The 18,752-nt window shown below is 35.3% G+C and overlaps 1 protein-coding gene across 3 annotated transcripts in view; it reads left to right on the top strand.

Annotated features, from left to right (window-relative positions):
• Ae2 (anion exchange protein Ae2) overlaps nucleotides 1-18,752 on the top strand; it is an 834,322-nt gene that overhangs the window by 118,357 nt on the left and 697,213 nt on the right. For all 3 annotated transcript variants that reach the window (XM_090404845.1, XM_090404844.1, XM_090404846.1), the window contains exon 2: nucleotides 1,043-1,128. In XM_090404845.1, the coding sequence (XP_090260971.1) occupies nucleotides 1,090-1,128 (39 nt within the window). In that variant the 5' untranslated portion in view covers nucleotides 1,043-1,089. The remainder of the gene's footprint in view (nucleotides 1-1,042; nucleotides 1,129-18,752) is intronic.

Raw genomic sequence — 18,752 nt, 5'->3', positions numbered from 1 at the left:
TAATTATCTCTTCGTTTTTCTTTAAATTAGTTAGTGCTCTCTTTTCCAATGGGGTGATGTTCTTTCTTGGTGGTCGGGAAGATGAGAGAATGATCACAGTCTTTAACCTTATATCATTTGCAAACAGGTATAGGTAAAAAATGAAGCACCTTCTTGGCATTGCACATAATGTCAACTTTTGGTATAAGCTCCGGAGAGACAGCAAAATTGAAACCTTTTTTTAGGATGTTAACTTCTGCAGATCTTAATTTGTGGGTTGAAAATAACTTTGTTTTCTCTCATCTTCCTGACCACCAAGAAAGAACATCACCCCAGTTTTGTGGTATGTCCTCTGAACTTCAGTTCCTATCCACCAACACCCCTCATATCTCTGGCATGAATGAATGTAATGCATAGCTAATAATTGTTTCACCCCAAAATGAATAATATTACTTCATGACATGAAACTCGTCCCCCCCCCCCCCCCAATACTGCCAGTCTATTTAAATTATCCTGCAAGATCTCTCATTATTATTAACTACTTACTCATCTAAATTTTTCATCATTAGGAAACAATTAAGGAATCATTTTCCTCAGATCATTTCCTTTATCATTAATGTACAAAGTAAATAGCAGTGGCCTAAGTACAGAGCCCTGCAGCACACTGCTAGTTACAGGCCTTCTCTTGGACTCTACTCCTGAATAAACTGATCTCTCCATCAGCCACCCTCATACCTACGTAACCAGTTTCATATGCATCCCCATTCGCTCCAATTTTTGTAACAGAATTTCATGCAGAATCCCGTCGAATTTAAGGAAGTAACAGTTTGATGTCAGTTTTTACGTTTAAATCAGAAAAATTTATGAATGTTTAAAAAGTAAACGTATAATTTTTGTAAATACTTGGTTTTCATGTTTGATTGTTAAGCAATGACTTTTTGTTGGCGCAACTATATAATTGTTTTAAAAGTTCTATGCATTAACTCCAAAGAAATTCTTTATGGTATAAATCAAGGCAATTTTTTTTTTTTTTTTTTTAATTTTTCATTTATTTTATTTTCAGTGGAATTAAAGAACACTTAATAGCAAATACTTCTTCAGTACATCAAAATGGATAAATTTCCAAAAACATCAAGGGATGTACTTAGGGTAAATGTGCATTTTTGCTAATTTATATTTAAAATTATAGACTATTTTATGTAATTAAAATTAAATTGTGATCCAGTTTTCTTTTATATATCATTGAAACTAGGATTAAGAACTCAGTCCCTTAAACTGAGGGATTTTCAGGAAGGAAAAAATAATTTTCAAATAAATATTTTCTTTATAATATTTGATAATGTTATAAATGAATATGCTTATAAAACACATTAGAACCTTTCTTTATTTAAAAACATAAATGGTATTTATTATTGTGATGCTTGAATGCCCTTCAACTGTTGTAGGTCCTGAATCTTTTCATTTGGAAGCTTCTCATTTAATTATTCATCCATAGTTTTATTGGACATCATCAAATGCTGTATGGTCACTCCACTCCTCGGTGATGCGCCACGTGTGTTCTTGTCAGATGGTCCTTTTGTATGATTTCCTGGAGGCTTCTATTCCCTGAAGACTAGTCACTCTGTAAACACCATGCAACCATCTCACTGACTGTACCACTTCTTCTTTTTCCAGGAACCTTACCTTCTGTTACTCTTTTGAGAAATCCTCCCATTCTTTTCACTATATCCAAAGTATTTCTGATTTCTTCTGTCATTACCCTTAAGACTTAAAGTTCTACTGATCCTTTCTAGAACCTATCCATTTGTCTGCCTTTCAGTATATGAGTTCAACAGTCTCCTGTAGCACCACATTTAGAGCAGTTATCCTTTTCCTTTCAGAGTTTCCCATCCATAAGTTGTTACTGAAACTGTTTTAACCATTCTTAATCTTCTCATGTCTTTTGAGCAGCAATTCTTCACATTAATGATGGATCTCAGGTACTCAAATTTGTTAACTTCAGAATTACTTCTCCATTAAGGTACAGCTGTTTCTCAGAATCTTCCTGGTCTATATTTTCTTTGAGGACCATAATCTTTGCCTTGCTAGGGTTGAATTTTAGCCCTCTGTTCTTACTGAGCTCATTAACTCCATCAAGGATGTAATTACAAAAGAGTACTGTATCATCAGCATACCTCAGATTGCCGACCCATCTGCCACTCCTATCCTAATTCCTATCTTAAGCTTATCCTGTGTTACATGCATATCGTCTTCAACATAGATACAAAACAGGTGAAGAGGAAAGTAGTCATCCTTGTCTAACCCTTCTGCCTATTCAAAGCTAATCAGTTAATTCAACACCTGTTCATACTATGGCTTCTTGCTCACTGTACAAGTTAGCTATCACTCTTATAATGTGCTGAGGAAAACCCATTATTTTCATTACCTCCCATAATTTCAAATGCTGAACACAGTCACCAAAGGGAGTCTAAACTTTTTATACTTCTCGGTGATTTAAGGTAAATGATCTGATCTCTGATACCTTACCTTTCCTGCAGTCTGCTTGTTCCTCAGGCATTTCCATTTCAACTTTGTCCTCAATTCCATTTAGAGGATCTTTAATAAAAATCTTGCTGGCATGAGAGATTAAAGTAACAGTTTTAGCAATTCTTCATATTTTCTTTCTTGTGCAGTGGTATGAATACTGACTTCTTTCAGTCTCAGGCCATGATCCTATTTCCCATATCCTTGTAATTAGTCTGAAACACTCTTTTCAATCCATCCCCTCTGGCCTTTATTAACTCTGATTCCATCTGCACCTGGGGACTTATTGTTGTTAAGCTCCTTAACTGCTCTTTCAGCCTAAATGGAGGTGGTTCCAAATCAAAATTCTCCTGGTAAGAGAGCTCTTCCAAATTTTCCTTATCTTCTCTGCTGTACAGTTCCTCACAGTACTCTTTTCCATCTGTTTATGATTTCCATTTCTTGTGTTTGTACTGCTTCATTCCTGTCTTTGATAACATTCAATATGGGCTTAAACTTAATGTAATGAAATGACCGAAACATCCTTTTATAATGGTGCCTCTGGAATCTATATGTATACATCCAGCAAAATCTGGATGTGATGCATGCTCTCTGTTGAAAGAACTTGGATAAGAAGTACGATTTGACTATCATGTCCATCGGAATTTATTCGTTACTAAACATAATAATTTTCTTTGACCAGCCTGATGGGTTTTCTGACCTCTGTATTTAATCTTTTCTTATTCTAAGACCCCATGCAGTCACAGCTCATCTAGGAGGTCCATTTTGTCATATACATAGCTCATCATACTATGCCTTAAACACATTAAAATTCTCTGCACATGCCAAGCTCTCCGGCAATGCATTCCAATTATCTAGAGGTTCTGGCGCCCTGATACAATTTTACATCGAGCACCTCCTTACTTTTTTTTTTTTTTTTTTTTTTAAATGTACTAAAAATTTAAAGGTTATAAAATCAAAACACACATTTTTTTTATGAAAAAAATGTTACTTTGAAAAATACATTAATCTCCCAACTGGCTGGACGTCTATATATATATATATATATATATATATACGTCCTGCAAAATCTGGATGCGATGAATACTCTCTGTTGAAAGAACATGGATAAGAAGTGTGATTTGACTATCATATCAATTTGAATGTGCGATAATCCTTCATGCTGAAGAGAACACTTAACCAGATTATCTCGCAATCATTGCTGTGCCTCAGTTGCCTATAACAAGAAATGCAGTTCCCTGTTCTATGCTGGGTAACTGGACTTTTAGTTATATTGGATAGACTAAAAATATAGAAATTATTTTTATTTTTGTTTTCTCCTTTTATTGTACAAGTTTTAATGCCAGGACAGAATAAGAGATCCTTGCATACTTTTATTCACTTGAATATTGCATTACCTTAAAAAAACCAATGTCATTTTTAATTTTTTGTGCTAATTTTGTCTAGTTGACAATACATTCTATTTGTTCTCGAAAAATGTAATTCAAGATAATTATTTAAAATATTTTGAAAAAAAAAACAAAAAAACAGGATGTCGATGTTCCAGATTATGTTATTTTTATTTTTGTTCCAAATCAAATTTTGTAGAATACTTCACAGATTGCCTGAAGGATGCGCTTTGACGACTTTGCTTTATAGCAAATAATATGAAAATCTTTAATCATATCAAATATGAAGTGTACATACTGTGAATAGTATAAAATACGAAATTAGAAGGAAGTATATATTTATAATTCAGTTACTATGAGTGGTCATGGCAGCAGAAGGGAGGGGGTTTAGAATACTTCAAAACAAACTTTTAATCAGTTCTGTATAGGAAATGTCTCAGATAATTTATTTATGTGGCTTCCACTCACAAAAAGGTTATTTTACAATGGTAAAGAAACAGCACTATTATTATTGAACTCTACAGATAAACAATAATAATAATAACAATTTGTTTCATTTTTCAACTGTGAGTTCATTTGAAATACTACTGAATATAATTTTGTGATATTTTAAAAAAATGTTGTGGCACATGGGTCTGGATGTCAGCTTGGTCAACTGGATTCAGGATTGTGTGTCTGATAGGTATCAGAGAGAGTTGTGTTTGGTGGAGCAATATCAAAGAGGCAGAAGGTTACAAGTGGGATTCCACAGGGCTCAGTACTGGGACCTATATTGTTTAATCTTTATATCAATGACATTGCAAGGGGATATTCAGTTGTTTGCCGATGATGCGAAGCTGGGAAGGATTATTAGTAATAGTGCAGATGTGGTAGCCCTGCAAGAGGATTTGAATAAGCTAGATAGATGGGCAAATGAATGGGGGTGTCAGTTTAATGCAGCAAAATGTAAGGTCTTGAGGTTTGGGACACATCGATGGGATGCTGCATACTCTATGGGAGGAGTTAAACTGGAGGAAGTAGGGGAGACCAGAGATCTGGGGTTGATGATTGATAGAAACCTGAAATTTTGGTGACATATTGCAAAGGTAGTGAAGGTGACACAGAGGATTGCTGCAATAATGAGGACACTGACCTGCAGAGATAAAATGGTTATCATTCCGTTGTATAAGACTCTGATCAGACACGTTTAGACTATTGTTCTCAGATCTGGTCCCCAGGATTTGAAGGGGATAAATTAACGGGAGAAAGGGTACAAAGGCGGATAACAAAGATGGTATCAGGAATGTTCAATGTTAATTATGAGGATCGGCTGAGGGAGTGTGGACTGCAGAGTTTGGTGGATAGAAGAAGAAGGAGAGGTGATATGATTGAGACTTTTAAACTGTTGAGAGGTGGTTACAGGGTTGACACTGGGGAGTTCTTTCGCTTGGTTAAACAGCGGGAAGGAGTCATGACAAGGGGCCATCCCTGGAAGTTACGAAAGGAAACTATGAGAAAGAAGGCGAGGAGTGGTTTCTTTGCATGGAGGGTGGTTGAACCATGAAATACATTGCCTGATGGAGTGGTGAGAGCGAGAACGGTCAATGCATTTAAGGAGTGATATGTGATAGACTTTGTGTTTCCTAGGAGGGATCTCCCTCGATGATTCTTGATAGACTTGTGTTTCTTAGAAAGGACCTTCCGCGATGAGTCTTTTGACTCCATGGAGGCCTGAATAATAATAATAATATTATTGTTAGATATGAACCGTTATAGTATTGTTGTTGTTATTATTACTGCATAAGCACTGTTCATTAGAGATCCGAGTTACATACAAATCCGACTTAAAGACTTTCTCAGGAATGTATCTCGTTCGTAACCTGGGAACTGCCTGCCTGTTTGTGTGTGTGTGTGTGTCTGTCTGTCTGTCTGTCTGTCTATCTATCTTGGAAACAACCAAAATGTTGGAATTTCCTAATGGAGGAAATTCCAGGTAACACAGGCTTACTCTTCCAAGTCAAGAGGTTATAAACGTTACAAATCCACTATACTTAGTCATTCTAATTATTTCCGATGTTCAGTTGACAAAAATAGCAAGAAAATAATCATGTGCACTTTCTTTTCAAAAATCACACTCAAGAAAGTACATTATAAATCACCCTTCATTCTGAAATCTCCACTCAATGAAAAAGAAAATACTACGTATTTTCTTATTGTTATTTTTATTATCATCATTATCTGGCATTCTTCTTTTAGTACAAAGAAGAAATCGCCACATTTTTGGAAAAGACATCTACTGCTAGTTTAGATAGGTGGCAAAATAGCTATACTTTGTAGTAGCTATACTTTTACTACAATTTTACAGTAAAAGATATGAGTATGCTCCCCGAGTGATTTATGTTTGTAACAATTGTCTTGTGAACGATTTTGAAAATAAATTATTTCAAACATCAGCAGGATGAATAGGTTGGTTCCCCCCCCCCCACACACACAAAAAGTATGAACACATATGCACCTTTTTCTTAAATTCAAATATTTCATTCTTTCTTTAATAACTGCATCAAATTATTTATTAGTTTTTGATAATAAAAATAAAATTGTGATTATTATCAATTAAGAAATTATTTTGACATAAATATTGTATCAGACTGTAAAAGAAATATCCATATTTCTATTTAGGATATAATTGAAAAGAAAACCGGCCTGTTGGCCGAGTGGTTAGTATATCTGCTCTCTAGCCAAAAGGCCGCAGGTTCGAATCCTGCTGTGGGCATGGATGTTTGTGATTGTCTGTGAAAATACTAGTGGTAGTGGTCGGCAGTAGATGCTGTTGGTGTAGATAATGAAGGTAGTTGCGGTTGATGGAGACGGAGAGTTGTAGAGTAGGTGCCCTCCCTCGATGAGTCTTTGGACTCCCTGGGGATGTTATGTAATAATAATAATTAAAACAAGACATTGCTGATATATTATTCACTACTGCTTGAGGCACTTTGTGACTTCTGAAGAAGTGGTCTTTTTTCTCAATAGTATCGAGAATAATATAAGCTTTTAGTCTTTACCTTCAGATGAGAAGATTATTGTGTAGTATTTCTAAGAGAAAAGTTATTTCTGGCATCAGTAAAAGTCCTCATATTTGGAAATTTTTAAGGAAAAAAAAACTAACACTGCTGAACTTTCTTTTTGTTCCATACATGTGAACGGTTTTTATATGGTGAAAATATAGAATAGAACTTCCAAAACTTAGAATAATCAACAGACAGTTGAACAAATGATCGTAGATTGGAAAAAGAGGAAAAAAAAAAGTCCTCAATTAGAAGGATCTCCTTCAATGGATACAACAATATTATTTGCTCACTTCTTTAATCAAATAGTAAAATGAAGTAATAGATATTGAATACTGTCAGTGACAATCTTCAAACCAGTAGAAAATTAGTTAAAGTAGTTACCATATTTGGCGGTGTATAAGATGCACTCTTTTTCTTTGAAAATAGGTCTGAAAAACAGGGGGCGTCTTACATGCCGATACTCAGTTTTTTGTTACTTTCATTTCTGGAAATTTTCTCTGTTCCGAGTTACGCGATTTCTTTTTTGCTTCCTTGCGGTGTGTGAGAGCATTCCAGTTATGTAGAGTTCAGTGGATGCGCATGTGCTGTCATCGACGATCACAACTGTGTTCCTGTTCGTTTAAACTTTCCAATTGTTGTCGCGGTTGTTGTGAATGGTGATAAATTTCTGCTGTTAAATTTTCTCTAAATTTCTTGGCAAATTATGGCTGAAAAACATCGGCATTGCTACAATATTGCATACAAGCTGCATGTGATTGCGTATGCTAAAAGAACAGGGCTGCAAAGAGGCATTTTGGGCCACCACCTACTGAGAAAATGATTAGAACTTGGTGGAATCAGGAAGCGGATCTAAAAAACACAACTCACAGTAAACATAACATATGAAGTGGAACTGCAAAATGGGCAGAACTGAATACTTGGATTTTAGACCACAGAAAAGCGGGACTTTCACTGTCTACAAAAATGATTATTCATCAAGCGAAAGCGATAGCCACTAACAGAGGGATCGCTAACTTTACTGGATCAATATCATGCTGTTCAAGATTCATTGAAGAGAAACCAGTTATGTATGTGAACTAAAACAAGAATATCTCAAAAGATGCCAGCTGAATATGAAGAAAAAATTATTGAATTTCATCTATTCATCATTAACGCAAGGAAACGAGAAAATTTTGAACTTGCGTGAATAGGAAACATGGATGAGGTTCCGCTGACTTTTGATGTGCCCTCAAACAAAACTGTAGATTCCAAGGGTACAAGAGGTTTCAAGTGTCTCTTCATTTAGCTCTGGAGATGAATTTCTGGGTTTTGATGAAGAAGATTAAAAGGTGGGTACTCTTTCCTAGTTAGATTAGGTATTTGTTGAAAGTAGGCCTACTTATAACTTTATATTTGAAATACTGTAAATTCATTATAATATTCAATGATAAAGTTTTTTTCCTAAAAAATGTGTACAAAAAAGTGGGTGCGTCTTATATGCCGGCAAATATAGATAATTATAATTCAATTCCAGCAATTCCATTCTGAAATAAACTTTATTGAACAAAAAATTTGGTAAGACATAAAAAAATAAATGCAAATAAAAATAAATACTTAAAGAAATGCATAAATTTTTCTTTGATTTATACAGGTTAAATTTTGAATTAACTACACATTTAGTGTGTGTTTAGCAATCAAGGATAATAGTGGTTAAGATGGGTACATGTGTGCGCTTCACGTCCTAACTGGTGAATGCGTGCCAGTTAGGACGCCTTGAAATGCACCGCCCTGACAAGCACCCAGATCGTTTAATGCTTCCGTCAGCTCTATACTATGCATAGCGAAAAACAACTTGAAGTTTTTGCTAAATGTTATTAAAAGTTGCAGTATTTATTGCAATATATTTAGTGTATATCCACATTTAATAAACGCTAATGTTAAAATGTATTTTTATTTTATTTTTTCTACTCACTTCAGCGCCCCTTGAAGAAGGTGCCCTGATGCGATGCATCGTCTGTTTACCATGTTAAGCCCTGCCAATTATTCACAACTCTCCATGCAAAAAACCTGCTTCTCACTCCTTTGCTCACACCCTTCTTATACAGCTTCTGGGATAACTTCTTTTTTTCCCCAATCTCCCAGCATTTTATGAAAAACTTTCAACGTTAATCCTATAACAACCCCTTACCAATTTGTATGTCTCTATCCTATCACTTCCTCCTATCCTTTCTTCATATTCAATATTTTAGAGATGAGAAACTATTTTGGTCAATTGTCTCGGACCTTCTCCAACATCTCTTCATCCTTTTTAAAACCAGGTGACCAAATTTATGCACAGGTCCATGTGTGGCCTAATCAGAGCCTTATATAACGGAACCTGAATCTCCTTACTTCTACAAGTCAGTGTCCTCTGCATTAATCCTGGAATTTGTGTTGTCCTTACTATTTTGGCAATATGTCCTCTAAATTTCAGATCCTTATTCACCATTACCCCAAGATCTCTTATTTCCTTCAGCTCCAATAAGATATCCCCACCAAGAGTAAATTCTAATTCCGTCTTTGATTTCTAAAATTTAAAACCTTACATTTTGCATCAATGAACTATTGTCCTCACTCCTATGCCCATTCACTCAGTCTATTCAAGTCTTCTTGTATGGGCACCACATCTGCTCTACTCCTTATAATTCATCCCAATTTTGCATCATCTGCAAACAACTGAATATCTCCATTCAAATCTTCCCCAATATCATTAACATAAAAGTTAAACAACAATGGCCCTAAACAGGCCCCTGAGGCTCAGTACATAAAAATATAATAATGATAACATTTACACTATTCAAATGATTCAGCAGATTATTAGTAGTAATTCTAGATCACCATTTTCCACAATTTTTGAGTGACAGTTCAATTGATTGTGACGTGCTTTATAACACCTTGAGAAGTCAAATTAAGAGCTAATATGAAGGACTGGACTTCCTCTCCTAGAGATATTTTTATCTATTAACATCCCATATTTTGCATAACTAACCTTATCAGGATGGGGGAAAATTAAAGATGTAGTCTGTGTTTCAGTTTCAAGATGTCTAGAATATGAGTGAAGTGAAGTAATGGATGGAAAGATTAACTTTGAACACTCCCAAAGTTTACCAGATTCCTGCAGTCTGTCCTATTTTAGCTAGACAGATTGTGCTGTAGACATCTGACACTCAGAACATAAGGATTATATCCATTTTCTCTGTGTGATCTTGTGGAACATGGAGTTTCTATTAACCACCGGATCCTTTGAAGCAAAATGAAAATCTTTATACCAGCTTTTCTTAGCATATGACTGCTTGCTAATCTGCAGACTAATTTGTATAAAATTTGAAAAAAAAAAAAAAAATTCATATACTGAACCTGTGTGCTTCATTTCTTATTGTCTTTGTTTAATTTCCTTAATTAACTTCCTCAATTTCCTAATAGTTCTATACTATTGACCTTAGAGTAGTATAAAGAATGCACTTTGTAACATTTGTTTTTGTTTCCTTTCTTGCTTCTCATAACAGTTCCTTCATATATGCAAACATAAGTTTCTATGGTTTAGCAGTTGTTCTTTGGGTGAAATTTTTGGTATTGAGATCACATTATGATGTAAAGAGTTTAATAAAAATAAGCAATTAAAACTCGACAAGTTTCAAGACTTACTTCGGCAGGGGTATACATAACAGTTTTACACAACAAAAGCATATTAACAATTAGTTACACATATTAGATGTTTTTGATAACTTCACAACTGTTACATATAATTATAAATCAGAATACAAATGGTAAATTCGTTACTGTATATTGTGTTGGAACATTGCCAGTTGTTGCTATCATGCGTGTTATATTCTTGGTCCATGGCAGTTAAATTTTTGATGAAAGCAGACCATACTTTATGTAAAATTAAGCCTTGATTTTTATTGCTTTGTGCAAAGCTTCTTTAAAATTTCTTGTAAAAACAGTTATGATCAATATATGACATTTTTGTTTGTTGCCAAAGTACTTGATGGCCAGTAGTAGTTATGTGGAATGCCAGGCGTGATTTATGCTCTCTTCTTTTTTCAATGTCTTTTATGTGTTCAGACATGCGGATCTCTCCTGACCTTCCTGTCAGGCTTATATAACAAATTCCACAAGAGCAACGAATCTCATAGATGCCTGGTTTTTTCATGGGGTAATGTTTGGTGGATGCAGGAATCTTGATTTTTTTGTAATGGTAAAAAAAGGCTACTTTTATGTTGTACTTGCAGAGCAATGCAGCCACTTTGTCTGTGACATTCTTAACGTAAGGCAATGTGATTACATTCTTGAAATCTAAGTAAGGGTGTTGCAGGAGATGTATTAAGAATTTTTCTGATTTTCTTGGGTTCAAAACCATTAAGTGCAAGGTTCTGTTTCAGGTAGTGCAGTTCTTCATTCCTTTTAATTGATGTGCTTGATATATTGTATGCCCTGTCTTGAAAAGTTTTAATTATGCCTATCTCTTGCAATGGATGTGGTGTGAAGGAGCATTTAAAAATCTTAACGTTCTGGTAGGTTTTCTGTATATGGAAAAGGATAACCTTTTTTCCCCTCTATGTTTACTTGGAGAAGGATATCAATGAATGGTAATTTTTTGTGTTCAAGTTGAGGAGTGAATTTTATATTGGGATGCAAGTTGTTTAGGTAATCTTTGAAAGTAATCAGCTCATCCACCGTTCCTAATCAAATGATGAAAATATCTGATTGCTTTTCAACCTTTTGTTTCAGATTTCTTGTATGTTATTATTATATTCTATCTCTACAGTTTTTGATGTGGTATTTCAAAATTGTAGCATAAATTATGCTTATAAGGGTTCTCTAGAAACTAAATTCTGATTGATTGGACATACTGGAAGCATAAGTATAGTAGGGGCAGGGATGAGTGTGCAGTGATGTCACAGGCATCAACAACGGATGTATTGTGAGTTCTCAGTCTGGGTTTAAAAGTTTGATGTTGTGTCATGAAATGAGTAAGAAAATCAAACATCCACCACTTGAGATAAGGTCAGTGATAAAATATTTGAATATCAAAAATGTTCACCTGGCTGAAATTTATTGACAAGTGAGCAAAGAAAATGCCATTCGTGAAGGATTGGTGAGATGGTATAGGACAGTGGTGGCAAACTTTTTTATGTGCGTGTGCCAGAAGTTTACAAATAGAGTTTCTGACTTTCCGGTGCATGCCAAAAATTTGCAAATCAAGTTGCTGACGTGCCGGGCAGTTTTTAACATAGGAAAAATTAATAGAAAATTAACTAATTTAATTTATAAATAATTTAATTATTTATAATTTTATAAATAATATTTTATTTTATTTATAGTGCATTTTTGAAAATTATGGAGACAACTACCGTGTTTGAATAAAAACTTCAGTTTAATATAACTAAAATCTACATTCGACCTTTATGTCAAGGTCATGTGTTTAGCGTTTGTGGCCCGTGCGGCCAGATCGCGAACATGTCGTCAACGTATCTAAGCCAGACTGTCTATCTTAGCGTGGCGGAATTCCTTAGCCACCGGAACAAACAACACGAATGCATACAATTTACCATCGAAATCGAAAATCAAAATTTGCTCCTGTTCCTAGACACACTAGTCACACGTCTTCCTTCAGGCAGTCTATCCTTCACGGTCTACTGAAAACCGACACACACACTGGCCAATATATACATGCTAATTCATACCACCACCCATTACAAAAATATGGAGTCATTAACACCCTTAAAAACAGAGCTACAACAATTGCTCTAACCAGCAAGCCCTGAAACAAGAACTAAAAATCATTAGCTACACATTCATAAATAATGGCTATAACAAAAATACTATTAATAAAATACTCCATAAAACAACAACAAAAATGAATCTAGATTACAGTAAAACCATAGCCATCCATACATTAAAGGGTTAGCAGAAAAAATCAACAGAATCCTACAACATTATAACCTCAATGCCACCTTTAAACCACCCACTAAACTTAAAACCATATTCAACTCATCTAAGGATCCTCTCCTCCCATTAGCACATCCTGGAGTCTATTGCATCTGCTGCACCTGTAACTTACCGTACATTGGTGAAACAGGACGGGTAATCCTTATACGCAAGAAAGAACACATTAGACACATTAAATATAACCATTATGGTGAAGCAGGCTTCTCAGACCATGCACTCAACACCTTACTCCAAATCAACCGGAAAAGCACCTGCTCTTTACACCACACAAAAACCTGGTACGAAAGGAAATTTAAGGAAGCCTGCGAAATTCTGATAAACCACCCAAATATCAACAACAAAGATGGCATGAAAATTCCAAGGATCTGGATGGCACACATTCAGCCTACCTAATATATAAGATCCAGCATAAGTCAGGACTCTAGCCAATCTTCAGCTAGTATTAGAAACCATTCCATACCAACTGGCTGGAATGTACATGATGTTAATATATGTATATAGATAGATACTTGTTGTTGTGCCCATTGTGTTTCTACAACCAGCCAACAGATAACACTAATAATAGGACTCTAGCATTGATGTGTGTATATATATATATATATATTTTCCACCAGAGGTCAGGCCAACAATTGTTGTATTGGTTGGTCAGTGTCTTTAACAAACCAGTTTGATTGTAGTGTATCTTGTTTTCTGTGTATAGTTGTATTGCTCCAGAAGATGACCTTGACATAAAGGTCAAAATGTCGAATGTAGATTTTAGTTATATTAAACTAAAGTTTTTATTCAAACACGGTAGTTGTCTCCATAATTTGCAAAAATGCATTCGGATCACCGTGTAAGCTTAAAAGAAAGGATTTTATTTATAATATTTATTTATATATAAATTTATATTATCCAGTGTAAAATTGATTATTGTATAATTAAATTGATTTTAATGATGTTGGTTTGAAAAAAAAAACGGTAGTGAGAAAAATATTTATGCATTTTAACTCATCATAGACGTCAGCTGAGCAGGGGAAGCAGCAGAAGGATGTCAACTTGTCGGCGAAACGCTTGCAGTATTTACTCGAATATAACTTGCCCTCGCACATAATTCGCACCCCTGATTTTACTTTACGAAAAAATACATTAAAAAGTTTTGCATATACCTCACACACGAAAAATGTTTAAATATGTTCACTTCGAGGGGATAGTAACTTGCTCCCCACGATAATAACATGCCCTCCCTAAAAGTCATTATACTGCAGATACAAGAAAAAAAAGTAGTTTTATTGTGTCCCTGAATAAGGTACAGATGCTTATGCAGTGTGTGTAATATATTTCTCAACAAATAGTGCGATTAGAGACAGCTGGAATAAAAACGGCACTAACTAATGAATCACATGTCCCCTCTCACAGAAACTATGCTGTATAAATTTGAGCAAAACCATATGTTGCATTGGAAACACAGTATCTAACTAAGAATTGTTTTTATTTTTCAATTATATGAAATAAGTGTTTGTTTGATTGCATTTGAAATTCTCGATGTCATTTTGACAGATCAAAAAGACTAACTTCAAATAAAATTCTACCACGAATTGAAACATGCTTTATAATCCTTGTGTGAGTTCCCCTGCCAGATCAAACGCAAACAAGCAGCAATAATAATCAACCATGGGTTGAAACTTTGTGTGAGTTGAGCCTGCCGATAAAGAGAAGTTCCTGTTGGAATGATAACGACACCCCGTCGTGAATGTGTTAAAACTAAGAAATATATATAGTGATGTTGTTATGACAGTTGCAGATGTTATGGGATTCCATTAAACTTAGTTTCTTTTACTACAACTGAGTTTTTGAACATTTTAGTTATGGTAGTGAGAATTTTGTTGCTGTTCTAAGTTGCAAGCGATTCGTCTGCTTCGTTATAAGCATGGTCATGAGAGAAAATGCAGTTTCACAAAGATATGTGGTGGAAAAACAAAGAAGAAATCTCATTGATGTTTCATGTAAATTTGGATATTAATTTTTCATTCTAGAGAATGTAGAAACGTAGAGCTAGATACTCGGATTGGCTCAGCAAGCGCAATATTGTGGGAGCTTGGCCGTTCGGTAGTATTGAAGCGGGGCTTAAGCCAGAAGGCAAAGCTGGCTGTCTTCAATACAGTCTATGTCCACATCCTCACCTATGGTCATGAGAATTGGGTAATGACTGAAAGAATGCGGACACGAATCAAAGCGACTGAAATGAGGTTCCTTCGAGGGGGTTGCAGAGCTGACAAGACTCGACAGAGTCAGAAGCTCTGCAATTCGGGAAACTCTCAATACTCAACCGTTGCTTCTCCGTGTTGAGAGATCAAGTTATGTTGGTATGGGCACCTGGTCAGAATGCCACAAGGAAGGCTCCCCCCCCCCCCCCCCAAGCAGGCCCTCTTTGCTAAGCCAGAGGGTCGGAGGCCATGTGGAAGGCCAAGGACTCACTGGATAGATTATATCCAAAACCTTGGGTCGACACGTTTGAGAGTCCCACCAAGAACACCTGAGCTTGGTGGCAGAGGAACGTGACCATTGGAAGTTCCTCTTGCAGCTGCTGCCCCAACAACCCAATTAGGAAAGGTGGGCCTTGAAGATGTATGTATGTATTTTTCATTCATATCCAGAATTTCGAATTACTCATAGAATTAAAAGTACTTTCTAGTCCCATGTCTGATGTTAATTCACAAGTTGAAGTATTTTTTCATGGGAAAGACTATCTCTTTGTGTTCAACAGAGGGATTCACAATCCACATATTTTGCCTCTGAAGATCCTCATGTTCGGGATAAAAGTTTTCAAATGACAACAACATCTTCAAGTGGGCTGCAATAATATCTGAAACTGAATTCTGTGACTAGAAATCACATGCTTCCAAAATATAATCTGAGTACGGCTGAAACATTTCATTATTTCTTTCTGCAATCATATTAAACCAGAGTTTGAGTTTCTTTTTGAATGATTCGACCTTGTTAAAAGCATTCAATTTTGTTGTATCTGGACCTTGAAGTTTTAATTTAACTCGTTTATGTAAGAAATATCATCATCATCATACGTATCAAGGATTTAGGCCTAGCATGGCCTGTTCCGGCCTTAGAAGTCATCGTTGAATCGTTTAAGAGGACGTCCTGGTTTTCTTTTTCCTAATGGCTTGTACTTTAAGGCTTGTTTTGGTAATCTTTCTGTTTTCATTCTTTGAACGTGTTCTATCCATTTATGTTTATATTTTTTAATGTTTTCTATTACTGGTTCTTGGTTTAATTCTTTCATAATATCTTCGTTTCTTTTGTGATCAAAAGAAATATATTTTTTGTAAGAAATACATTGCTGAGATATGCCAGCCTGGCTACCCATTTCTTATCCTGGAGATAATGGGACAGATCACTTTTCTTATTAATTAGAAATAGCTCAGTTTCCTTTCAGAGTTCATATAACCTCTCGTGAACTTCACTACAGGACAGCCAACGAACTTCCAAATTTTGAAAGATTTCGATGTCTGAATATTCCCGATTACTCATGAATACTTCCATGTTTAAAAATATGCTGCTTCATCACTGACATTTCCTACATAGATGTTATTTAGGTGTTCTGTGTTTGAGCTTTTTGTTACATTCACAAATATTATATTCTCCTCAGAATATTTCCACTATAAAATATTTATTCATGAAAAATGACAAATTTCAGAAGAACCTCTCGCGGCCTAGTATAATTGATGCCAGGGCCCAGTGGATGAGAAACCCGGATCTACAATTAGTAGACTGAGGCAAAGAAAAATTGTATTTGTTCACAGCCCACTGTAAGAAGATGCCTGGCAGATATGACAGATACGACCGCCATGTTACTCTTAATATCATATGTTTAGAAGACACGTGTTTTGACAAAGTTGCAGCTGGTGACTTTTCATATGCTAAAAATATTAAAGATAATAAACTTCAGTTAACTAATAAGCTTTTAAATAATGAAAAGTTTTGGCGACTAAACACAGTTCTTTTCTATTAGCTGAGTCATGTTATTATGCCCCTCAGCTAATGGCTCTGAGGTTCTTTACATCAGCTGTAGTTTTCAGCTGCTGGGCCTTGTTCCTACAGTAGGCTTTGTGTTTGTTGGTTAGTTTCTTTCTACGTATTTCTACAATTAAAAAAGAAGGTTGAATAATTTATAAGCGTATAAAAGGATATCACCTGTAAATCGTTGATGTGCCAGCAAAATTCTTGGATGTGCCACCTCTGGCATGCGTGCCATAGGTTCGCCATCTAAGGTATAGGATGTTCAGTGAAGTAGGATGAATGTGCACAATGAAAACAAAACTCTCTGCCTGTTGTTCATCTCTGCTAATGAGCATGACTAGGTGAATATGAAGAGAGAAAACTAATGATTCACCATATCTCAGTTGAATACACATTTCCTGTGTATTTCTCATTCTTCACTATATGAAGTTATCCTGATACACTTATTCTGTTGCAGTGTGTGCAAGATGAATGCTAAAAATTGCTTACTGATGATCACAAAAAACAAAACACCTGGTGGCAGCAATCTTTTTGGAATTGTATCCCAATGAAGGTGATGAATTTTTGAACTACAGTGTAACAGGTCATGAAACCTGGATTTTCCACATTACTCCAACAAGAGCAAGTAGCAGTCATTGCAGTGATGGTGTAGTTGATCTAGAAAGATAGAAATTCATTCAGAATCTTTTTTCTAAGAAGATCATGTACACAGTTTTTTGGGACAAGCACATTGTTTTGCTTTGTTCCTTTATGCCTCAAAGAACAACAATAAATACAAATATTTACTGTGTAACTTAAAATTGCAGTTCAAATCCAAAGGTGATGCAGTTCAAATCCAAATTGCAGTTCAAATCATTCTTTCAATTTTTTCCAGTTTCATTCATTCTCTCAATTTTGTTTCCTTCCGCCACTCTCGCCTCACTTTCTTCTTTATTTACATCTGTTACGGTTTTTAAATAACTCGTTTTCTTTTTTTTCCCGATTTTTTAACATTCTTTCGTCTTTCTTTCACACCATCCTTCTTTTTCGAACATGCACTCGATTTCCCCTCGTCATTCTCACTACTAACACCTTCTGTGATCAATTTCATATTTGCATTCATCAATTCCTTGTTCAGGTCACACTTCACACAAAACCTGCTTCTATCCGCGCTAAACATCCACAAATCATTTATGTAATTGAAAGAATACACATAACAACCTCACACTTAAAACGACTGAAATCTAAGTTAAAGTCATGGAATGATAAAAGCCTCCGCCATGTTTAATCTGCCAGTTACCACTCTAAAGTCTAATAATAACAACGAATTCATAATTAAGTTTAAGCAAAACAAAATCCCCCACACTAATAATAATGGTAGTGCACAACTTTTACAGCAGCTCTTTCTCAAACAAACACTCATATATACTTAATTATTCCAAGAATACTTATCTCAATCTGGAACTCTTCTTACACGTATGCACCACTCTTGACTCATGAGCATCCTCTCCCATTCAATATTGTGGTTTGTGTTGGAAAAATCGAAAGCTAAACCAGAATTGTCTTCTCTGTTATTAATGTCTTCAATATGTTCCTTTTTTTCTTATTTCTAAACTTCTAGAAGTTTTTTCTGTGTAATTCAGTCTGCATTTTCCACATTACTCCAGCAAGAGCAAGTAGCAGTTATTGCAGTGATGGTGTAGTGGATCTAGAAAGATAGAAATTCATTCAGAATCTTTTTTCTAAGAAGATCATGTACACAGTTTTTTGGGACAAGCACATTGTTTTGCTTTGTTCCTTTATGCCTCAAAGAACAACAATAAATACAAATATTTACTGTGTAACTTAAAATTGC

The sequence above is a fragment of the Typopeltis vanoorti genome, chromosome 15 (assembly GCF_054136105.1).
Source record: "Typopeltis vanoorti isolate ZY-2024b chromosome 15, IOZ_Tvanoo_1.0, whole genome shotgun sequence".
In the NCBI taxonomy this organism is placed as follows: domain Eukaryota; kingdom Metazoa; phylum Arthropoda; class Arachnida; order Uropygi; family Thelyphonidae; genus Typopeltis; species Typopeltis vanoorti.
The sequence above is the reverse complement of the archived record's forward strand: the minus strand, read 5'-3'. Positions and strand labels throughout refer to the sequence as shown.